The 25,472-nt window shown below is 35.6% G+C and overlaps 1 protein-coding gene across 2 annotated transcripts; it reads left to right on the top strand.

Annotated features, from left to right (window-relative positions):
• Window positions 1–5,212: 5,212 nt before the first annotated feature.
• On the top strand, window positions 5,213–22,170 carry LOC110779195 (villin-2). Of its 2 annotated transcripts, none has more exons than XM_021983729.2 (24): window positions 5,213–5,373; window positions 6,155–6,306; window positions 6,716–6,815; window positions 9,776–9,844; window positions 9,928–10,164; window positions 10,252–10,429; window positions 10,514–10,646; window positions 11,767–11,926; window positions 12,189–12,339; window positions 12,428–12,528; window positions 12,634–12,792; window positions 13,661–13,729; window positions 13,810–13,878; window positions 14,402–14,539; window positions 15,447–15,575; window positions 16,286–16,433; window positions 16,706–16,716; window positions 16,818–16,958; window positions 17,044–17,169; window positions 18,233–18,295; window positions 19,265–19,378; window positions 20,392–20,641; window positions 21,352–21,584; window positions 21,674–22,170. In XM_021983729.2, the coding sequence occupies exons 2-24, from the start codon at window positions 6,251–6,253 to the stop codon at window positions 21,785–21,787; spliced, it is 2,949 nt and encodes a 982-aa protein (XP_021839421.1). In that variant the 5' UTR covers window positions 5,213–5,373; window positions 6,155–6,250; the 3' UTR covers window positions 21,788–22,170. The 2 variants fall into 2 exon arrangements, with proteins under 2 accessions (XP_021839421.1, XP_021839431.1); XM_021983739.2 differs by lacking the exon at window positions 5,213–5,373 and adding an exon at window positions 5,385–5,542.
• The last annotated feature ends 3,302 nt before the right edge of the window (window positions 22,171–25,472 follow it).

The following is a 25,472-nucleotide window of genomic DNA, read 5'->3' as shown; positions in this document are numbered from 1 at the left end:
CAGAATTCCGCCCGATCGGGCGGATTAGAAAGGCTTCATAATGGCTGCAGGATGGGCGCGATGGGCATCGGGCGAAGTCCGCCCGATCGGGCGCGTGCTGAAGCAGTTACTGTTCTTTTTGCTCGCCCGATTATCTCCATTCACCCTCCAGTCGTGGGGCGACTGGCTAAACGCATCCTACATCAATATTATCACCAAGTCTAACATTTGGGGCTCAAATGTAAGCATCCTAGGCTCCCAAGAGTCGACAATAATCGCGCCCGAACCTCCTCGGGATCGTGTAGTGGCCCATATCATCATGAAACGAGCCTAAAAAGGCCAATTACTCATTACACGAACCTGAAACTCAAGTCACACTCGATAGCACATATTAGTACTCAAAATGGCTCCTAAGAGCTTATTTAACACAGAAAAGTACTAAGGGACGAGGGTAAAAACTCTATATAAAACGCATATATGAAGGTGTGGATTGGGGATTTTGAAGCCTTCACATTTACCATCACTCCACTTTAATAATATAGGTAGATAATTACTATTTTTTTTAAAAAAGAGTTTACAAGCATAACCTTGTTTACAAACTTATATGGTACTTTTTTGTCCGTTTTGAGATTGTTTATTCACATTTCTATCCCTCTATTTAACAACTTGTCCAACATTAAGACACATTTCAGTGTATTTTGTGGTTTTGTATTGTAATTGTAACAACCTCCACCCTTTAGCTAAACAACTATAACTATAGAAAGTGTAATTAATTCCTAGTTTGTGATAGAGGTGAGCAAAATTCGGGCCAGGCTTTAATAAAAAAATAGTGCCCAAGCCCATAAATTTGGTGCGGGCTTTGCGGCCTGAAACATGCTCTAGCTGGGCTCAGATTTAGGTTTTAAAATGCATATTTTAGGCTACCCAAGCCCACGCTTTTTCGGACCGGACCAGACCGGGCTATAGTATTGTGATGTTATCATTTTAGATTTTGACAAAAACATTTGAACTTATGAATGATTTGGTAGCTGACTAGGCGTATAAAAGTGTTGAGCCAATATGGTTTTGATGATGACAAACTAAAGTAGTCAACTAAAGTGGTTTTCAAGTTGAATGTGTGCAAGGATCATTAATAAATAGTTGTGCCCAAGTCATCAATAATAGAGCTTACTGGAAGTTGATGATTGTGAGATGCTTATAACAAAGAAGCATAAAATCCAGAGCTGGAATTGCAGAACAATTCCTAAGGATAAACTCTAGATAAGTTGGGAGTTATAAAGTTCCTGCAGAAGAACTGAAACTCCAGATGAGTTAGAGGAACTCCGAAAGAGAAGCAGCAGGTCTTGAGTGAAAACTCGAAGAGAAGAAGTCTGGAGCGTATGAGTTTACATTCCAGGCTTCAATGTAAAGGAACTCGTTCATGAGGAACAACCATTGTTCCTGAGGAACAACCAATATGCGGATCACTTGTTCCTGAGGAACAACCAACATGCGGAGCAACATGAAACATGAAGACAAGAAATAAGAGTTTATTTTTTAGGATTCATGTAAGTATGTGGAAACGTGGAAGGTAATGGAACAAGCTATCAAAAGGAACTTGTGGAACTCGTGTCAGTGAAACTCGTGGCTAGGAACTTGGTCTGCATCCTAAATATAACGTCAGTATGCATTAATCTAATTTTCAGTAAGTTTAGAATATAAACGTGATTTAGGATAGTTTATTTAAGAGTTTTAATTTGATTAAAAGTCTTTAATAAATAGGTAATTGACTAAGCCTAGGAATCTTAATAAGATAAATATGTTTTATATCTTGGAATTAATTAATTAATTAATTAATTAGAGTCTTATTAATTTAGGTATCCTAGGTAGTCAAATATTAATTTACGTTCATGAGTAGATTAATTAGGTAGGTTCCTATTAACTTGGGAATCCTATGAAATCAGTTAATAAATCACGTGTAATATAACTGACGTATTATTTATTGATTTAGGATCATGCCTAGAAACTAGGATGCATTACTTGATATTGGCTTGTTTCCCAAGGATAATCACATTATACTCCACCATCATATTTAGTGGGTTAGTGGTTGTGCTTGTTTCTCAAGTAAAGAATCATGGAGTAGTGGCCAAGGTATTCTTGAATGCTATAAAAGGATGTATATATCATCATTCATTCTAAAGTGCCTGACTCTAGCAGTCTTTCCAGTATGTCTGGTTTAAAGGAAAAATATTATAAAAGAAATATGTTTTGTTTTCCACGTTCTTGAGTCAGTCTATTAGTTCTAATTAAGTTCATATGAGTGCCTTGTTCCTCTTTTTTCTTTCACGTGATACATACTAGAGGGATACTAATCAATTATCAATCATCTATATTTTGAGAGTTGGTCAAGGGTTGAGTGAGCTTTTGTAATGGGGCTTTGTTCAAGGGTTTGAGTGAATTCTTGTATCAAGTTTTGGGCAGGAGCTTGAGTGAGTTCCTGATGTGTATGGGCTAGGAACTTGAGTGAGTTCATGTTGTATCTGGGTAGGCTTTGAGTGAAGTCTATAAGAGAGAAAAGGGGAGGCTTGGAGTGAGTAAAAGAGTCAAGAGAGACTTCTAGGGAAGTAAGTGAGAGCGTAGTTGTTTGAGGAACACCTATTGGGAACTTGAGTTCGTAGAGGAATTCAAGTAATGTCCGTGTTCCTTATAGGTTTGTAAATTGTAACAGAGTTGTTGCCCTATAGTGAAAAGAGTTTGAGTTGAAATCCCTAGTAGGTCGGGTTTTCTTTCTAGTTGGCCCTAGAAAGTTTCCTCGTAAAATCTCTCTTGCATTGTTTCTCTACTTGCTTTAAGTTCCTTTATAATTCCACAAAATTGGCTAGCAAGATCCATATATTACAATCCACCCCCCCTCTTGTAGTGTTCCATTCGGATAACAAGAAGTCTAACCGAATTTGTTAGATTTTGAATTCTCTACTTCGAGGAAACACATAAAAGCCGTCTAATAAGATGTTGAGACTTGAGCACAATGAAGGCTACCAGGATACCTTTTTCTATACTTACCTAAAAATTAATTCACAATTGATACGTAAACCTCCATTTCATTATTAACTAGTGTGTAGCCCGGGCGATGCCCCGGTTGCTACATTCAATACTTAAAATTTTAGATTTTTCTTGAGCTCAATATTTGACCAAAATACATGTATTTCATAAAGTGAAAACATCCATGAAGTTCGTCAATTACAAAGACACACTACGTCATTTATCATGCTAAGTAATTTTTCAATTAGATCATTTTACCATTTGTATAATTTGTTTTCTAGTGGAACTAAGTTCTTCAAATTATTAAACACCAAATTATATATATATATATATATATATATATATATATATATATATATATATATATATATATATATATATATATATATATATATATATATATATATATATATATATATATATATATAAAATTTAGGTCAACATGTTTTTCTTGTTTTAATGCTATAATTATTATTACTTTTTTCAAAATAGTCCAAAGAAAATAAAATGTCATATAAAAATTTAGTTGTGTTTAGACTTATGTTAACATTTATTTATAAATTAATGTGAATAAATAAAAAACAATTAGTGGCTGATTAAGATGGTAATAAAACTTATCATCTACACATGAGGTCTTGTGTTCGAATCTCATTGCATTAGTTTTGGTTGTTTATGACATGGCATAACACTCGGTGAGTGGATGATGTGGCGTTAAGGGAGAGTACTACGTGCCACATATACATTTTTCACAACGCTTTTTAATATATTATATAGATTTAATACCAGGAGTATTCGAGACATGCTAAGTTTTCTAGTTTAGACAAAACATGTTTGGTTCAGGTAGTTTATTAGAGATTCCCATTGGCTATTTTTTTTTTTTTAAATATTATATTTAGTAAACCTAAAAAAATAAACTTGTTATCATCTATATAACTCCATAATACTATAAATGAAGCTTCACAACTAAATTTCTATTAATGAGATGATTGAAGTTAACCTATCAGCAAGAATATGAAGAAACATCTTAAATATCATAACAGTGAATCGTAGAATGATCCTAGTTAGATTATCAAACATCACAATAGTGAATCGTGGAATGTACCTAGTCAGATGATCAAACATCACAAGAGCTGAGAAATATCAAATATCTGCAATCAATAAGCTAATTATATCGTATGATTAACGTCATGATAATTAATATATTTTAAAGGAAAAGACAAATAATTAAGGCCATATTCGGAGTTATGGTTTTTAGGTAGTAGTTAACGCGTAGGCTAGGTCCAAACTAGTTTAAAAAATAGGATTTGTTAAAGTAGTGGTATGGTACGTATGTGTAATGCTTCTCAAACGTTAAATATTTAGGTAGTGGAGTGTATTTTGTCAAATTGTACTATCGTTAGGTTCTCAAACGGAGTTATATGCTAACTTTTATTCTGTGTTACAATGTAAACAACTACTTTTGTTGAACACTAAAATTATCAACAACTATTTTGACAGGTGACCTTGACCCACTTCTCACCAACCTTGGCCTGCTACTAAAAGCTATCTGTTGCTTAGCAACTAAAATTTACCCGCTACAATTAATTTCACCAAACAATACACAAATATAAGTACTTTCTTCGTTCTTTTATACTTGCATTATTTAAAATTTTACGCTATTCACACACCCCTTTCTAACCAAATTTTGTTATTTATCACCAAAATATTATGTGATTTATACATAAGAAAATATGAGTATATATATTCTTGTGACATCTTATATGATTCGTCTCGATACAAAATTTCATAATAATTTCACTAAACAAAAATTAAAGATACTATTAACGTTTAAAGTAATACGGAGTACATTAATAAGCATAAAAAATCCAAAAAGAACAAGTAAAAATTAGCCAAGGATTTTCACCGTGCAACCAAACACACAATTTGGTACATTGAAAATTAATTACTTTGGAAAATAATACGAGTAGAAAATTTATTGCGTCTACAAGTCAAGTCGAATTTAGTCAAAATCTGCAAAGAAAAGCAAAGTATAAAGATTTCCGGGTGGCTAAATAAACGGATTAAAAAATAAAAGTTTAAAAATAAACGAAAAATCCGACATGGCCGGTGCCACCACCACGGTCGTCGTCCCGTCTTCCTCATTTCTTAATCTAAAAAAAACACCAGGCTGTCCTAATAACCCCCAATTAACCAATTTATTACCAAAATTACCCCGCTCCTCTTCCCATCACCTCCTTTACATTTCATCATCTCCCATTTTTCTCTGCAAATCTCAACATCAAAAGTTCGAAAATTCGAAACTCCTGAAATTAATAAAATAAATTTAAACAAAAAAAAAGGAAGCAATTATTCAATCACTTTATTTTTTTCAAGGTATATCCCTCCATCCTTTCTTTGTGAAAATTGCCAGCTCTAAAGACATTTTATCTCTCCTCCTTTCTCTTTTTCTCTCTTTCTTCTCCTGCCAATTTCGTGCTCATTTCTACCTTTTTCATCATCATCATCATCATCAAACCTTGAGATCGTTGATTTGTTGATTTAGGTTTGATTATAGTCGTTTTGCTTTGATTTCAGTTTTGTTTGATCTTTCTGATTACTTTTTGGGACATTTGTCATGGTTTTCCCATTGATTGCTGATTAATTTTCCTAACTCTGATTGATCTGAGGTTGTAATTTGATTTTTTTGGATATTTTTCGGTGATTTTGGATTGATTTTGTCGCCTTATTGTTGATTTATGCGGAGAGTTTGATAACCTTGTTCATTAATAAATTTTAAATTTGATTTGATTTGATTAGGCGTTAATAGGCGTATGATTAGCTCAAATTTTAAAAGGAATGGCAAAAACTTCGATAAATTGCATGATTTAGTATGTTTGTTTTCTGCTTACATAATAATTCAGCTGCTGTTATTTGATTTATTATTGTTGGTTAAATGTCAGCTAAAATGCATATTGTACAAGCAATTAATGGATATTTGATTATGTTATTTTCGAGTGGGAAATAATTGATCGTTTGAATTCATAGCGTGTCTCATTATCTGATTAATTATACTATGGGTCTATGATTGAAGGATATGTATGCTGTTGTTTTTACTTTGGATTGAGCTTTCTTGAATTTGATCGTGGTTGTAAATCGTATTTTTCGGTTTCTGCAGCGTTGTTGTTTGGTTACTCTGATTTACCTCCCGAAAGTAGGATTTCATGAACATTTGTCATCTGCCCTTGTCAACACACTGATTAAGAAGTCCGTAATGTCTAGCTCTACAAAGGCGTTGGACCCTGCTTTCCAAGGAGCAGGACAGAAACCGTATCCTTCTTTTACCTTATACTTGTATAGAACATTGTATTTTCCGTTATTGAAGGTGTCAAATTTGGAGTTCAGTGGTCTGGAGAAGTGAAAGTGAGGGGTGGTTATATAAAGATGGTTTATTTCTAATACCTTTTGATGCATATTTCCTCCAATTATTTGTTAAATAGCAAGTATAAAGATGTGTATATCTCAAATTACTACGCCTTTTAGGAATCAAATCAGGGTTGCTGTCAAATGTGACACTTAGATTTCATTCTGCAATGCGTACAATAATTACTTGGAGAAGGATTGTGTAGACATGAATTGGTCAAAACCTTGTTTGTTTAAGTTCATATTGTTTTTATTAATCTTGCTGCTTTAATTCGCCACGTATCCGACTACCTGTTTGAGTCTTAACTCCTTGCAGAGGGACTGAGATATGGCGCATTGAGGACTTCCTACCTGTTCCATTGCCAAAGTCTGATTATGGAAAATTCTACACAGGAGACTCTTATATTGTCCTGCAGGTATATATTTGTTTTTTTAATTTGTTTGCCTCACTAGGTTTTTGGTGCGCTTTTAATGATATAGTTCTTATGCTTTCCCGTCATGCTTGTTCTGAATTTCAAGTTGGGCGGGGAGTGACCTTTTGATTTAATATGGTTCTAGTCATCACAACGATCATATGCCTTTGTCGTCAGAAACTCAAAATCTCAGATTTACGGATCATTACGGATCAACTTTTGTGGCCTAGGATACTAAATTCTGTGGCATGGTCCTATTGGAGCTTAGATCCAGTTGTGATTTTGCTTAGATGGATGTGTATTCTTTAGTGGAGCTACTTTTGTATGAGCAGTGACAACCTATTTGTTAAACTTGAATGTTTTTGGATATGTGGGTGACTGGGTGGGTGTTGTTAAGATTTGTCTAGGTTCTTGTATCATGTTAAGGAATCATTATCTTACACAGAAATGTCTGTCTATGTTTTCCTATTTACATCAGATTTGTGCCAGATTACCTTGATATAGATCCTTTTCTGAATTTTATGCCCACTCAATGATGTATCTTATCTCAATTCCATTAATAGAAGCCTTCTGTTGCATCTTTGTTACCTCGACATTTTTATATACCACAATTACCCTTGTAGGACACTTGACACTCCAATTAGGGTATGAAATCCTTATCGGACCTTCCAGATCTCGTCCCCGCATCTCAAACACAAGTCTCGCAAAAAAAGTCCTATATAAATAGAAGGAAACTCAGAGGAACTCATGCAATATAAGCTTGAAAGGGCTTGAGAAAAGAACTTTAACCAGATCTAGCTTGTACTATAAACCTAAAATGTGGATGAGTAGTTGTTATGTGAAAAGATATGCAAAATTCCTTCAGGAGAAAAAAATTTGTTTCTTGCATATCATGTTCCCATACTCAGGTGTCATCTCCAATTGTCCAACATTTTGAATTTCGGCTTGTCTGACTTTTGTCGCTTTTGTGCAATGTCCTGAATCACTGTTGTTGCGTATCTGTTTCATAGCAGAGTTATTTCTGTTTAAAATTAGATTTTAAGGAGCAAAAACGTAATGTAAACATTTGGTTGATGGTACACAAATTAAAGTAGACTTCCGATTTTCTTTTGCTTCCGTTTTATGCATAGCCAATAGTAATGTACTGTAGTATGTAATATGGAGTAGTTGAATAATAGGACATGAACGGAAAGTTGCTTCTTGTCGAAGTAAGATCATAAACTTTCAAATTATGTGGACCTTGGAAAATGAAAGCTTATGATCATGTTTGATTTTGTTAAAGGAAAATAATAAAGACAACAAAAGATAAACCTGTGCAGCCAGTGTTAATAGTTCATTTCCTAGTCTCTGGAACATCGTTAAAAGATGACTGAATCCAACAAATCAAAAGAAAGGGAACTCAAATGTTAGCAAAAATAAAGCCCAGGACACCCTAGGACAGTAGGAGTGTAGGACAGGTCATGACGTGATCATTCGACTTTTCATATGTGTATATTAGAGACGGGATCTGTTTTCAGAAGCTGAATAAATATTTTTTCAAACTTGGCTTTCAAGTATAAACTTAAGCTAAATTAAAGCATTTGGAAGACCCATGGACCTCTGGATAGCGTTGAAGGGAAAATCACTGTTTTGTGGCCCTCCAAAAAAAAGCTGCAGAAGTTCTTCACTATCAAGAAGCAGCATCATGTTAACGCCTTCTGGTTGAATACTTGAGTATCAGCGGTACGAGCTAATACTTATGAATGCATTGCGCATCCAAAGAGCCATTATGAAATTAGAATCCAGGAAAGGGTAGCCCAAGTACTGTACCAAGGTATTATTGTTTTGCATAAATTGTTCAGAAGTTATAATTGAGAACATGAGGCTGAGATATTCCAAGTCTGCTGAAATTTGAGCCTTTAGTGTCCTTATTCCGTGAATGATGGCAGAAATATGAGGATACCCTTTCTCAACCTTTTGAATCAGGTCTAAAATTTTAAGAGCACAATATGCTAGAAGGATGAGGGATATATATATATATATATATATATATATATATATATATATATATATATATATATATATATATATATATATATATATAAAAATCAACTTTGACCCCTAAAAGTAAAGCAATAACACATCTTACGTAAATAACAAAATGTACAACTTCTTATACTTAAATTTTCAACTTTTCAAGAAGAAAAGGACATTAATAACCATAAAGTATCAGCATTAACAACTAAATTTCAATCTTTTTTATTAAATGTCATTTTGGATAAGTTTTTGTTAATTTAATAGTAAATGAAAACCTAGTAAAAGTAAATGAAATTAGTCAAAAAAAAGTAAATGAAAACCTAGTAAAAGTAAATGAAATTAGTCAAAAAGTAAATGAAATTTAATTTAAAGTAAAGAAACTGGAACCAATTTGAAAAGTTGCATAATTACAAAAATGCCATTAATGACACGGGAATTATCTGGACCATCTGATTTTAAGTGCCCAAATTGGTTCTTAGTTTTCATTATAGGGTGTGGTTCTCACCCGATCCCAATTCTATATATATGCATATATATATATTTTTCCATTGCACTGTAGCGTGCCTCCCTTTCAACGGCATGTTGATGCAAATCCTTTGCTTGGTTCACTTCTCCGCTTCCCGAACAAGGTTTTCTCAACGGAAAGGAATCGACTCGTATTTTTTGTTCACTCTTTATGAGATCTGATGTATATATACTTGTTGATGAATCGACTGTCTTACTATTATCTATACTTGTTGATGAAATAAGTTACTATGAACATTTCTTGAATCCTTCTATGGTAGAAATAGTCTTTCTCTGTTATAGATCAATTATCATGATCTTCCTCTTGGACCTTAATCTATAGGTGCATCTTATAGATTTCTGATCTCCCATCATGACTCATGAGATCTTACATTATGCTTTCTTGCCTATAAACTGTTGGCCTGTGATACATATTTTTGCAGACAAGTTCTGGTAGAGGGGGTGCTTATCTATATGACATTCACTTTTGGCTTGGAAAAGATACTAGCCAGGTAGGTATTAATCTTTCTATTTATTCTAATCTCATTTTCGGGTTACTGTGGAGTTGACATTTACTGTGTGTTTAAATTAATAGGATGAGGCTGGGACAGCTGCTATTAAAACAGTCGAGCTAGATGCAGCTCTTGGAGGAAAGGCTGTGCAGCATAGGGAGCTCCAGGGTTTTGAATCTGACAAATTTTTGTCGTACTTCAAACCATGCATCTTACCTTTAGAGGGGGGAGTTGCATCTGGATTTAAGACACTAGTGGAAGAAGAATTTGAAACAAGGTTGTATGTCTGTCATGGAAAGCGAGCTATTAAGATGAAGCAGGTATTCTTTGGTGTAATTTCATTTATGAAGTTAACTTTAGCTAAGTATGGTGTGGGCTTTACTGAAATTCGTACTTTGGATGTGTAGGTCCCATTTGCTCGCTCCTCTCTGAATCATGATGATGTTTTCATATTGGACACTAAAGATAAGATCTATCAGTTCAATGGTGCAAACTCCAACATACAAGAAAGGGCCAAGGCTTTGGAAGTTGTGCAGTATCTTAAGGACCAATATCATGGAGGGATGTGTGATGTGGCTATTGTTGGTATGAGTGAATAAAGCTAGTATACTTTTCTCCTAACTCCATTTGGTGGTTTGATCTTTGACTAATCAATTGTCTTTGATATAGATGATGGAAACCTACAAGCTGAATCTGACTCCGGTGAATTTTGGGTTCTCTTTGGTGGTTTTGCCCCAATTGCTAGAAAGGTCATCAATGAAGATGAAGTTATTCCTGAGGAAACTGCGGCTAAGATATATAGGTACCTGGCTTCTTCATTGCTCTAGAAATTAGAAGCTTAGATGATCCTTTAGCTTTGTTATAACTTTTGCTTGCCAAATTTTGGTGAAGATTTCTCACCGTTATCGGTGTTTATTTGATCAAATTGGCTATGCTGTTCTGCAATTTGTTCTAAACATTTCTATACTTCTAAGTCAACGGAGTAATGGCAGCGAAAAAAGAAGATCTTAGGCATGTAACAATAGAGTTTATTGGTCGCTGCTCATTGTCCGCATCTTCCTACAAATAATGATAGAGTTTATCATTTTCTGAAAATTTGTAATAACTACGCTTTTTACAAAAACATATGTCACACAAGTTAGGCAAAATACTTAGTTGTAACAAAAATGAAGATATAACAATAAAAACATTATGTAAAAGAGAGTTGGAAGCAAAAAAAAAAAAATAAACCACAAAAATTGTAGCACCCAGTAGTGGAGCTTGGGATGTGGGAGACCTCAAGATCAACACTATCACCAACTTACCACTGGAGCAAAGTGTAACGTACAGTCTTCTTTTGCATCCAATATCATAAAACTAATTTCCCAGTTCTTGTGGGGGCGGCATCCCCTGCCTGCTCCCCTAGCTCCGCCTCTGGCATATTGCATAATGGTGTGTAATGTGTAAAATAATGGTTCTTATTGGGAACTTTGGGGCTAGATCTCGGATGATGCATTAATGAATCTTAATGTAATAGTTATTATGAAGTGCCATGTAGTTTATCGAGAGGTACGGCTGTTTTTGTGGGCAATGATAAGATTTTGTTCCAGATCTTTTTTATGGAATATTTACCGTTCTCAAACCAAATAAACAAATAATTAAATGCTCCATCATCTATGCCTAATTTCCGTTGCAAGCCATGTATTCATCAAATTGATGTAACCATATTTTAACTGCCTGTTGAGCAAACCGAGTTCTACAAATATATACTTCTATTGTAGTATTGTTTGCTTAGAGTTGATACTGCAATTGTAATAAAGATGTAGACTGTAAATTTTGCAAAATAGATAGTCAAAATTACAATACTTCTATTTGAGTAGTCATGTTTTAGAAATGAACCTCTTTGTTTGTGTAACTTTGGCTTTATGTTTTTGCTACTGTAGCATCGAGGATGGTAAAGTTCAAGCCTTGGAAGGTGAACTTTCTAAAGGGAAGTTGGAAAATAACAGATGTTATTTACTGGACTGTGGGGTTGAGGTATTTGTTTGGTTTGGTCGTGTGACACAATTAGAGGACAGAAAAGCTGCTTGCCATTCTGCAGAGGTATTGTTTACGTGTTTAATCTTCACGTTCTTATCTTTCTCTTTATCTTTTTAAGGTTGATAGAGGGCATTCTAGCCTAATCCTTAACAAGGGATTATGCTATAGAGCTATAGCCAATGTCTTGAGAGGGAGGGGTAGGGGCAGGGGGATACGTTAGACATGAATTCTCGGTGCTGTTATTGGCTGATTTCCTGTCTTAGAAAATGGGAAAATATATTCACATTTATTATTTGCGATTGTCGTTCTTGAATATTTCTACCAGGACTTTATTGCCAGCCATAAGAGGCCAAAAACAACTCGTGTTACTCGAGTTATTCAAGGATATGAGACACATTCTTTCAAAGCCCATTTTGACTCCTGGCCAACTGGGTCTGCTGCTCCTAGTACTGAAGAAGGAAGAGGAAAAGTAGCAGGTATTCTTATTCGTATGTTCATCTGTCCACGGACCACTATTTTGTTATTCAATATGAACTTATCTTCCTGTTGTGGATTCTTTGATAGCTTTTCTGAAGCAACAAGGTTTTGGCGCCAAAGGAACAAACAAAAGTGCTCCAGTTAACGAGGACGTTCCACCCCTGCTTGAACTCAGTGGTAAAATTGAGGTAGACTGCGCTGTGTTTCTGTGTTCTGTCTATTGAAATAATTGATCATTGCTTTTGACAGTGAATTACTAGTGAAACCTGTTGATTATGGTTACTTTTAATAAGGTGTGGCGAATCAATGGTAGTGCCAAGACTCCGGTGCTAAAGGAAGATGTTGGCAAATTTTACAGTGGGGATTGCTACATTATTTTGTATACTTATCACTCTGGTGAGAAAAAAGAAGACTACTACTTGTGCTGGTGGATTGGAAGGGATAGCATTGAGGTATTGTTTTTGTACGGAAAATTTTGTATTTTCTTACATTGTTATTTTATCTTTCACATTGCCACAGTAGTCTAGGGAATTTGCATGTATATGTCTGCTTCTCCATGATTTATTATGCTTGGCATGGAATTTGGATTTTATCCTTGCCGGACACCTCTTTGCAAAGCTGATACTTTCCTGGCGCAGATAAAACGAAAGTAAAGAGTTTCTAGGATAAAAGACGAGTAAAGAGCTAGAACTTGTCATCTATTCAAGGAAGATAGCCCAATCACAATGCGAAAGCATGCCCTTGAGGTTATAGGCAGTTTCCTGCAAACACCTTGCTAGTTGCTGGTGGCCGATTTAGAACTCTCGAACATAGGTCTTGGTGACACTGACTTTTTTTTTACTTCCCTCTTTCTGAATACGACGTCTCCTGCCAAATTCTACAAGTTTAACGGAGTAGATGGCCAACGGCTCTTTTGAAAGCCATGCTTTCAAGGCTTTTAGTAGTTTGAGCCTGTAACTATCCTCCTAGTCCTCGGTGGCTCATTGATATAAAAAAATCCAGGTTTCTGGAGACGTAGACTGACATCTTTCTACTTCTTTCTTTTGGAATAACAAACTCTCAATGAACACATTACTTTACAGTAGAACATATGAACACTGAGACAAACAAGGAGAGAGATGCTAGGTGTAGGCTGTGAATAAATTTGGGGCTCTCTAAAAGAGAAAATACTCTTTTATTGAGTTCTTCCTCTCGCTTTCATGCGCACAGCCTCCCACACACATGCTCTCTCTCTATACAGTATGTTACTAGTTTTCTCTGTTACTTTCTTTTGCTTCAGAATAAGTTGAGCATCATTTTTTTTTATCTTCTGATTTTCAGGATGACCAGAAGATGGCAGCAAGGTTGGCTAACACAATGTGCAATTCACTTAAAGGAAGACCTGCCCTGGTATAGTCATACTTCTTTTTATTGCATGATTGCAAATTCTAATTTGTGGGTGGCTATTTTAAAGGTTTTGTTTGGTGCAGGGTCGTATTTTCCAAGGAAAGGAGCCACCTCAATTCGTTGCTATATTTCAGCCTATGGTTGTGCTAAAGGTACTTTTAATGATGCCCTTATTTAAGAAAAAGTAGCCCTTATATTGAGTTTATTGTGGTCATTGTAGTAGATGGTTTAATTTAAATTATATGGACCCAACGTATAAGAAACTAATAGACGATTCGATCAATTACTCCTTAATTAGACTACAGTAAACCCTAAGAGATATAACTCTTGAACTAATCCTAACTGTATGCTAAATAAACTAAATTCTACCAGCCTTTTATGAAAAGTAAATCTAATCCGAAACAATCTAACGAAAAGTTAAATTACAAAACTAATAAACCAACTACAACTTCACTTCTTGTTATAGCCATTTGATCTCAATGATGATCGCGCACATGATTACTGTAGCATTGAACCACTTAACAAAACAAAGCTAATCCACTATGTTAGTTATAATTTTGAATTGTGAAATATCTCAGACCCAATAATTAAATTGATCGACTTAATTAATATTTCAAGCATCCTTGCGTTCCTCCAATATATATTAGCTTTTCTGAATCCTGTTTTTTTAAATAGGGTGGACTGAGCTCTGGATACAAGAAGTTCATAGAAGAAAAAGGGCTGACTGATGCAACTTATTCAGCTGAGGGTGTTGCGTTAATAGAGATATCAGAAACTTCTTTACATAACAACAAAGCTATGCAAGTTGACACGGTATGGATTGTCTGTTCCTAGTTTGAGTGTGTTGACTGATGTTCTTTAAATTCTCACCTGCAGTTGTTGCATCTCTTTGTGGTTCTTTATCTTCTAACTTGTAATAATTTTGTAATTTGTACAATCATTGCCTGTGAGGATGTCTTGTGGTACTATTCTGAAGTTCTTCCCTTTGCTTTTGCATATTTTGGGATAATTTTTTTGTACCACTAATTCACTATGTTTGGATTGCTCTTGCTTGGATCCTCTATTTGTTAATTGACTAACAGACATTTACAAATGAGAAGTTAATTCCAACATCATTCTTTTTGCAATGTAGTACTTGAGAAAATTTTCTTCTTTAGTCAGTTCTCATGGATGTCCTTTTACTTGTGAGTACTATTTTGATAGATTGCAAATAAAGAAACACATCATAATTTTGTGTTTGTCACTTCCTACTCTATATCTATTCCACGGCGTAAATTACATTTTTTGTTTTAGATAATATATTGCTAATCAAACCAGAACTCTTAACACATGATAAAACCTTCCATTTTCCCCCCTGTTGGTGATGAAGAAAAGCAGCCCAGTTTTATTTTTTCAGCTCTCATCACCGCCAATTTTTTTTTACCAGCTTAATGTTCATCAGAACTATACAAAAGTGATGTCGATCATTATGCGGAATGATTTATGTGAGCTAAAGTTGTGAGTTGATTGTGCCTGATCTATGCAGTTAACCTTCTTGTGGCTGGGAACTGCCGTTTGTTTTGCATAGTTCTTCTATAATCTTTCACAAATATTTGTTGCACATTTCTGTCTATATGATATTCTTGTGCTTGTCTATGTTTCTGGATTGTGTGATAATGTCTTCCTTACTAGTCAGTTTATCGATTTTTATAACCCATATTGATACACGTGTTCGCTTCAGGTGGCAGCATCACTAAACTCCTGTAACTGCTTTATTCTGCAATCGGGCTCTTCAATTTTCACTTGGCATGGCAATCAGAGCAGTTTTGAGCAGCAACAACTAGCTGCTAAAATTGCTGAGTTCTTAAAGGTTGCCCCCATCTGCTTTCATCTTTTCTACCGAACGTTAGCATCGTGATTAGATACAATTGATTCAAGACTCATATGGACTGCTTGCTTGTGTTGTCATGATGTTACTTCGTCACCCTTGCATCATGGAATGGACATGACATAATACCTTCTGATGTATGGGAGATGATGCTAGATGCCTAGACTGCTAATTTATATTGACAGTTATATATAATTGCATCCTTATCATACATAATACAAACATCCATCATCAAATCGAACAGTTTGCTAACTCCTAAACTCTACGGCTTCTACCTGATTGCGTTTATATATTGTCTGGAACCAGTTTGAACTCTTTTTCTTTACCGGCTACTCAGCTTTTAATAAAAGCACTGTAGAAACCTTGGAGTACTGTTTACATCGTTGTCATTTAAGAAATTAATGTTACAGTGGAATGCATAAAGGGGTATCCAATCATGTCCAGTTATGGAGTTACATATTTGTTTGATAAAGGGACAGGAAGGTGACTTGGACTATCAGAACAATAGGGATCAGAGTAGCGTATCTAAGCTTTGTGATATAGATTTGGGTTGACAGTCATTTTATTGTAGTGCATTTTTCTGATAAGTCCATTGGTGCCACAGGCTTATTAAAATGACACTAAGAAAACCTTTTTTATATATATGTAAAAGTATGACTACAACTGATGCATTTTACTGGTGTCATTGTCAGCCTGGAAGTACTACTAAGCATGCTAAAGAAGGAACTGAAAATTCGGTGTTTTGGTCTGCACTTGGAGGGAAACAACCTTACGCAAGCAAGAAGTTAACGCAGGAACTTGTCAGGGACCCACACCTGTTTTCCTTCTCTTTTAAGAAAGGTTGAAGTCTAGTTTATCTCTATGAGTTTTTTTTTTTTACACCATTCGTCTCTTGTATCTAAACAAATTGATTTTACACTCGTGCACAAATGCGATTCTTGACATAATTTTACATTTAAAATATTAAATGAAACGACTTACATAGTAATGGAGGGAGAATCAAGATAACCTCGTGATTTTTCAGCTTCTCATTGTTGGGTGATTTGATGAAAAGCTGCTCCCCTACTAATATATTGTTTTCTTTTCTTTGTGCCTTGGCTATGGATATGCAGGAAAGTTTCAGGTGTGTTACTTTAACATGGCTTGCAATTTTGTGGTCTAATGACTCTAATCTTTGCATAATTTTAGGAAATAAATTTATTGGGTCATATATTAATACTGCAGGTTGAGGAAATTTACAATTTTTCACAAGATGATCTGTTGACTGAAGATATGATGATATTTGACACGCATGTTGAAGTTTTTGTTTGGCTCGGTCAGTCAGTTGACCCCAAAGAAAAGCAGATAGCTTTTGAAATTGGGCAGGTACTAATTTGATACCAAGTTGTGAGTAACTTTGTATGTTTGTGTTGAACACGAAATTCAATCTTAACTTCTTGGTCATCTGCAGAAATATGTTCAGATGGCTGTTTCACTAGAAGGGCTATCCCCACAGATCCCTCTATACAGAATCAGTGAAGGAAATGAGCCATGCTTCTTTACAACATACTTTTCATGGGAAGCAGCTAAAGCAATTGTAGGTGCATCTAAATTTCAAAAATGAATATAGTTGCATACTTTAAATATCTTTATGGTGCTACTAGAACCTAGCTATGTGAAATACAAAGTTGCCTTGTCCATTTGAGATTTAAGATGAATCTTGGAAGTTAGTTGGATAGCGAAGTAAGATTGCATCACCCAGGATATAAGAATTATGTGAAGCACTTTTTTCAATTTCTTTTGAGCTACCTTTCAATTGTTAATGCATAGTTGGTAATAAGAGGCTTTTACAGCACAATAGGTCTTATATACAAGTTTATTGTTTACAAAAATCTTACTCACCCTAAATCACATAAAAGTCACCCCTTTGTTAAGTTGACAATACATGCAACATTTCTTTTTTCACGTATTCCAACACGCTTCTTTGACATTGATATCTCTAATTGCGTATAAGTAAAAATTATAAAAAGTTGATATTTGGAATCCTCACGTTGATACGAATTTAACAAGATCTCACTTGACTATGTTTTTTTCTTAAATAATAGTAAAAGAAGATTGTCAAATTTGGTTGATAAATGAGAAATGTTGCATGTATTGTGAAACGGAGGTAGTATGTGATTTGGGGACTAAGCATGTTGTGTACAATGCACCCGTTGTATCCTTGTTTTTGCTTTTAAAGCACATTGCAATTGATAACTTGTGTCATAGACAACACCGTGAGAATAAATGTGATTTGATTGTTGGTAAAAAAAGGTGATGAAACAAGTAGGACTTATGTTAATGGTCAGATGGCATGGAGAATAATGAGCACATGCTGCACAAATTATATACACAATGTTTCTCCAGTCTCGTCCCCAGTAGTTTGCTACAGCCTTGTCTTTGATTCATTGACATGTTGCTTACTTGCCTCAAATTTCAAGAAAAGGATTGGTATTGTATGCCTTGTAATTTTGTACAATAATTCATGTATAAATGACACATTTTTGCAAGTTGCCTTGAAACGTAATGGCTTTTTATAATTTCCAAAAAGACCTTGCCTTGCCTTTTTTTTTCCGGTTTAGTAGCTAGTTTTATTCTGATGGAAAATCTTTTCCTCACAGGTCCAAGGGAATTCTTTTCAGAAGAAGGTCATGTTATTATTTGGTAGAGGCCATTCTGCAGAGGTACTTCATTAAGTGATTACTACCTTTTTTTTTTTGGTTTTAAAATACTTGTTCTAGTATAAAGTTACAAACTCGGCGTGTTTGTCAATGCACAACTTTGACCACCGTTATCTTCAATTATCTTTTAGTAAAAATTTTAAAAATGATAAAAGAATTTATATATATTAAGATAAACCCAAAATATCTTACGTTCTTATTTTATTTTATATGTTCAATAAAAAAAGAGGTCAATGTGGGGTGGAAGAGATGTAAGCTGGAAGAGAAAATTCTGTAGCATCAGAGAAATGTGTTCCTGCATCTTCACCGGTAGCAGAGGAGCACTGGCAGTGGAGAGAGTTAAGCTGGTTGCATCAGTGACAATGATGTGAATGTTGGTTCTAATGTAGTAATGTGTTTGGGTGGTTGAGCACCATCAGTGGCTCTGTGGAACTGTTGGTGCTAGTGGTTAGTTAAAGAGGTGGTGACTGTTGACGAGATAAATATGGAGGTGAGAGTTAGGGTGAGTGTTATCCTTGTAAGGAGTAGGATAACTTAGTCTTCCCAACTTGTGGATATAGATTTTTTTTAGTGGGTGCCCAATTAAAAATAATTTTGTCGAAATAAATATATATGTATAGTGTAAATGATAAAAATAAAATAAAAATTGGGAGCTATTTGGATTATTAGCTTTCGAAGAAGGACAAGTTATTGGATATTTGCGACTAGTTTGAGGACACCACCATCATGGGATTATTAATTATTTTGATTTGAACAGAATTGGGTATCTATTTTAAGGGGACCAGTGAAAGTTGGAATTTTCCTGTTCAAATCCTAAAATAAGTTTATGCAAATCTTAATATTTTCATTGACGAGCCAATTCTTCTACATCTTCTCTCTATTGGAGTTTTACACATTGCACTTATTTGTTGGAAGACGATGATGTCGTGTGATTTATTTTGTGATTTGTTTATCCTCGGTTAACAAATGCAGAGCCCAAGTAGATCAAATGGGGGAGGAGCTACACAGAGAGCCGAAGCTTTGGCAGCCTTGTCATCAGCCTTCAACCCCTCTTCCGGAGAAAAGACTAGTTCTCCTTCTCCAAATGTGAGTACATGTTATGAGTTTCCCCTCTTCTCCAAATTTTATATTTTGAATTTCCTGCTTTTGTTGAAAAGAAACAATTATATAAGGAAATTTAAGTTGTTTCTTTGTACGATATGGTACAGTGTTGCTATGTCATTGGGTTTTATAACTTTTTCTTGTAATACAAAGTATGTGATTCTGGACAAATGTATTTTTAAAGGCATGCCTTGGTTTGTGAGTAAACTAAAATACTACTCAGTACTTGAAATACTTATTTTATTGGTAGTTTGGATATAGTATTTTTTCATGTGGAGAATCTCCTTTCATTGTATGGATGAACTGACTAAATTCTTATTAGATTATTCCAGGCTAAGTAAAACCTGTTACTAAGCAAGAGAGTAAAATTTTCATTTATTAGATCTGAAATCTGGAGTAGTATTTTGTTGTTTATTCTAAATACCAATGTTATCAGGATTGATTTCTTTCTACTTATCAAAATGTTATCAGGATTGGGTATCTACTTTAGGCTCCTAGGACCGCGTCGTACGATCCTAGATATTGGCAGAATTAATGAATATGTGAAGTGTTTACTGACTTCACTCATTTTAGCAAAACAACACTAACTATTAATACCATGGTTTAATGGTTGGTTTGCTGCTTTCTAGTATTGATATGATTTCTGTGAGTGTCGAGGAAGAACAAGGAGAGGAAAGAGACTAAAAGATTTTCTTTAGGAGCAAAAGGATGAGCCTTTTGTCTGAGATTTAGGGTCCAAGAGTTAAAAAATTGTATTTGTCATCCGGAGCATTTTAAAGGATGGTTAGAATCTATATCATTTTGAGAACTATCCAAGTTGTGTGGTCCTGGATCGCACAATGATCCAAATCACTATATTTAGAACATTCCTACCACATTGCATCATGTAAGCTTAACGATTTCTCCATTCTCCCTCCCCTCCCTAAATTTGCAGCAGTGAATCTGTGTCTATTTTGTAGTTTAAAATGATCTGATGTGCATGCATCCTTTTGTAACAGAAATCAAATGGGTCGGGTGGCGCAACTCAACGAGCTTCTGCTTTAGCTGCTTTGTCATCTGCTTTGAACCCATCATCTGAAAACAAGCCTACTGCAGCTGCTACTCCTAAGCCAGTTAATACAAGTGGAGGATCACAAAGAGCTGCTGCATTGGCTGCTCTTTCATCAGCCCTTACAGCTGAAAAGACACCAGATGTATCTCCTGGCCGATCTGCTAGGAGTCCTTCTCCACCAGCTAGTACTCCTCCTGGTGAGTTACTTTAATATTTCTTATTTATCTATATAGCCTAGGCTAAAAATTAGCTCCCTTCACAACTGTTATAAACAAAACCATTGTTTAAGTAATCATAATCCAAAAGTGATTTGGTTTTCTGGTGCTTCACAGAATCCTAAAACTCTAATGTGAATTTATAAACAACCTTGGCTGCTGGGGCCCTTTGACGAAAAGGAAGCTAGAGATTTATAATGAGCTAATAAACAACACGCTGATTACTAGCGCTTTCTAGCTCAAATTTGGCTCGTTGATCAATCTATGAATTAAAACTTCAATGTTTGACTATAAGTGAACATAAACAACTTCAATGTTTGACTATAAGTGAACATAAACAAACAACTGCAAAATAATTGAGCCCAAGTTGTTCTTCATATATACACCTGTCCATGTCATCAACCTTGTTTGGATGGTAGGTTGGAGGGAGGAAAAGAAGTAGGACTGTAGGAGGCATTATTTTCCTTCTTTCTTTAATGAATTAAATGACTGGAGTTGTAAATATATGGAAGAAATGTAGTTCCTTCTCTTCAAAATTGACGTCCAAACACTTTTAAGGGATTTGAAGCTATATAGGTTTCTCATGCCTTTTCTTTAAATCATCACCATAGTTTTTAAAGTTCAGTTTGGTAAAATAAAAGATAGAAAAATAAAAAAGACTCAGTTGGTAAAGATTATTTTCTTTCTTGCAGCTCAGAAAGAGACAGAACTCTCTCCTCCAGAGGTGACTGAAGAGTCTCCAGAAGAAGTTCAAGAAACAGGTAGCGTGGACCCTGCACCTGAGAGAAATGAGGAGTCAGTGTCCAAAGATGATACTGAACAGGAAGACTACATTTCTGGAAGTACACAGAGCACATTCAGTTACGAGCAACTAAGGGCTAGATCTGAAAATCCTGTCACGGGAATCGATTTTAAGCGTAGAGAGGTTGGTCCACTAATGAGATCTCTAATTAATAGTAATTATTTTTATTGCTTTGAGCTCTTTGTCATATTTCACTTGATTCTTTGCTGTAGGCCTATCTATCCGAAGAAGAATTCCTATCTGTTTTTGGTGTGACGAAGGAAGCATTTAACAAACTTCCTAGATGGAAACAAGACATGCAGAAAAAGAAGTTTGATCTGTTCTAGATGCAAATATCTATTGTCCGAGAAGTTCTTGATCAATTGGTAAAAGATGTGGGTCATAATTCAGTTTGGTTTGCTTTTATGTATGGTTTCTGCAGCTTGGTTTGTTTTTTCATAGCTGTTAATAATGGTGTTGATTTTTTGTTACTTGTCTGAAGAGTGATTTTTGTATCTCTTCACTCGTTCCATTTGTTTTAGAGGTTATCATTTTATTAAGATGGGTCATTCATTCTTTTTCTATATTATAGTATTAATGTATTGTAGCTAATTATACAAGATTTTATCCTTTTGTCCAAGGGTGTATATGTATGGGGTTGTACTTTACAAAGGGTTATGTCTTCGTGTCGAAAACTCAAGAATTTCAATGATATGATGTGTTGATTTTATGGACTGAAGTGTATATTTATTTGCTGGAATTGTATATCTACACTTCTGGACAGCTGCACCCACCATTCAATGGACCTCTCCATTGGTTTTACAAGGCCAACTCCAATCAAAATGCCATTAATCAATCCAAAAACGGGCGTCGATCCACAAAATCGAGCATGTTGGGCCCCGTCCTGTAAAATTGAGTCCAAATTTATTTCCCGAATACAAAAAGGTGGTTTTTAACCGCAAACATTTGCCTTAATCTTCAAGCAAAGCGCTAAAAACCAAATCGTACAAAAGGCACGATGCCAACTATCAAAAGGACGGTGTAATCGTCCTTTTTTTTCGGCTTCTGCCACACGTCATTAGCGCTGGGTGTTGCCCAGACGCCAGGCGCTGGCCTTCTTGTCCTGTAGCAGGTTAATCTCCTATATAAACCCCTCATTTTCACCGTGGTTGTACCACGTAATCTGAAGTATCCCCTTCCTCAGAAAGGACATAGGATCATCATGACATGCCAAATTTCGCAAAGAACACGAAAATTGTAAGGCATCATACCTTAACCCCAGCAATGCAAACAAGTAACATTTCAAAATTCTGAGCATCTCAAACCGGTGGTATCAAACAATTTTGTTCCCTAAGTATGAACATCTTACTAAGTTTAAAATTAATAATAAATTCATACATGCAAAATTGACCACAAACAACTCCGAATATCAAATTCATGCATTTTCTATCATTCATAGACCATGTAAACCGCAAGCAACACGCCAAGAACACCTACATTGTGTCCCAACATCAATTTGTAGGCACACTTGGGGGCTAATTTTGAAAATGCTCAAAATTACCCAAAATCAATATACTTGAAAAAATTAACATGCCTAGGCACTTATACATGTTATAAACATCATATACAAGCAAACAATTACAAGAAATTGGGGAAAAATCAATAAACCCCAACTCAATTTGAGCATAAAATTCCATACAGATTTTTACTCAAAATCATGTCAAAACTCAAGTTAAAGCCAAAATTACTTACCTATATGTGATCTAGGATGACTTAGGAACAATTTTGGTGAGACAAGAAAGCAAATCCGATCAAAAATTAGTGAAGGAAGTTGAGAGAAACTCGCGAAAAAAACGAAGCAACACTAGCAGAAATGGCGAAAATGCGCACTGCTGCCCGTATATAAAGAAAGCATGCGCTGGAATTTTCCAGCGCACAAATGCAAGCGCTGGAATTTTCCAGTGCAACAAAAGCACGCTCTAGATTTTTCTGGCGCACCAGTATTCTCACTCAGAAAACTGTCGGGCCACTTCGCCCTTTTGCACACCAAATAACCGTTAACTCCCCTCCATTTTCCTTCCCACAAAAAAAGTAACGATATTACAATAAATATTCTTTAATTATTTTCAAAAAAAACATTCTTTTTTTAAGCCCGCCAACAGGCAGCACATTTCCGGAAATAACCGTACCCCCATTTAGGTAACGGTCCTCCAAAAATTTACAATTACCAATTCTTTTCAAAAATCCAAGAAAATCCCTGTTAGAGGTAACCAGATTCCTCATTCCCAATTAGAGGTTACCAGATCCTCGTTTCCGGTTAGAGGTCACCAGATTCCTCATTCCCAATTAAAGGTTACCAGATCCTCATTCCCAGTTAGAGGTTACCACATCCTCGTTCCCAATTAGAGGTTACCAAATCCTCGTTCCCAGTTTAAGGTTTTACCCGTTCCTTGTTCCCAGTTTGAGGTTTTACCCAATCCTCGTTCCCAGTTAGAAGTTACCCGTTTCTCTTCTCAGTTTGAGGTTTACCCGTTCCTCGTCCTACTTTGAAGTCTATCCCTACGTCATCAGTAAAAGGTCTTTATTCTGTATTCTATCTTTTGAAATTCCGTATCCTGCCATCAAAAATCAAGTTAAATATCTGTTTTCGAAAAACTCCATTTACCATTTGAACATCTTCAATGACTCTGTGAGAAGTTCGTTCAGGTCAATAGGCTCCCAATGACTCGTGAGGGAACTATTGACATTCCTAGTGATGACCCTTAAGTCAAATGTTATCACCTAGGGGCTCGTGAGACCCTCGCTTCGACTTAGTTTTAATCAGACTAAGTTTTAGACGCACTCCGTCTACCAATACTTTGATTATCGTCTTTCCCAGACTCAATCAAAGTGGGGGCTAACTGTAGAAGCCTACTTTTGTCCCAGGCCCGATGCGGTGTGTTCGATGATGAAATTAAACACTGCTTGACTAAGCTTTCCTAAACATGCGACGAACAACCTGCGACTGACTGACAATCCCGAAAATCATATTTCCATTTTTAGTGACTGCTATTTATAGTAACAGTTATGCTTAACCGCTGCCTAGAATATAAGCATACAAGATAGTTTTCAAGTTATTGCATTACATTACAATTAATCCTTGAAAAAAGATAGAAGTTACATTCCAACCGATATCCTTAAAAGAGATAAAACCGTGAGTGAGATATAAGATTCGGATAAAATCGGATAAAACTGGAAAACTGGAAGTAAAATACCAGCGGTAGAAAATTCTAGCGCTAGGCACAAATGTGTCACAATTATTCCAGCGCACTAAAGCCAACACCGCTATACTATGGCCCTATAGTGTGGTTCTCACCCAATCACGACATAGACAAAGTTTTGAACAGCTGTCAAAGACTCAGCATGAATCATATCGAGCGCTTCCTTTAACGGTGGAATATTATAGCGCTCCTGATTAGAGCTCTGGAATATTCTAGTGCTGCTAGTTGCGTTACAGTGAACTTCTATCTCTTCCAATATCTATCTTATTCCGGCCTGTTACACTATAAATAGACCCTCAAAAATCCAGAAAATTACACAATCCCCACATAATACCCTAAGCTTGAGTATTAACCGAAGCTTCTCTCTGTCCCGTACCTGCGATTGTCTGCCGTATTAACACACTGTTAAGTAGACCCTGCCCGCACGACTGTTCGATCTAGTCCAAATACTATGGAAGCACTGACCAACTCTAGCCGAAACACACAAAACTCTGGAAGAATCCCACCCCATAATCAGTCAGTTACCAGGAAGTCCGAACGCTAAAAGGAAAGCTAGCAAAGTCAAGTGGTTAGTGTTCCTGAGAACTGCAGTATAGCCCATGCTATACTGTAACCTGAAATCTACCTTTTACTGCTTTCCTCACCCTATAAATCTGTTCACATAATCGGCTTTATTAATCACGCCTAAATAAGATAATCTCTGGACAAGCTGGTTTATTTCTAAGTACTTTGAATTAATCCAAATCACTCCTTGACGTTGTTTAGTTAATTA

This window comes from Spinacia oleracea, chromosome 3 (genome assembly GCF_020520425.1).
Source record: "Spinacia oleracea cultivar Varoflay chromosome 3, BTI_SOV_V1, whole genome shotgun sequence".
NCBI lineage: Eukaryota > Viridiplantae > Streptophyta > Magnoliopsida > Caryophyllales > Amaranthaceae > Spinacia > Spinacia oleracea.
Note: the sequence above shows the minus strand (reverse complement) of the source record. Positions and strands in the feature narration are given on the sequence as shown.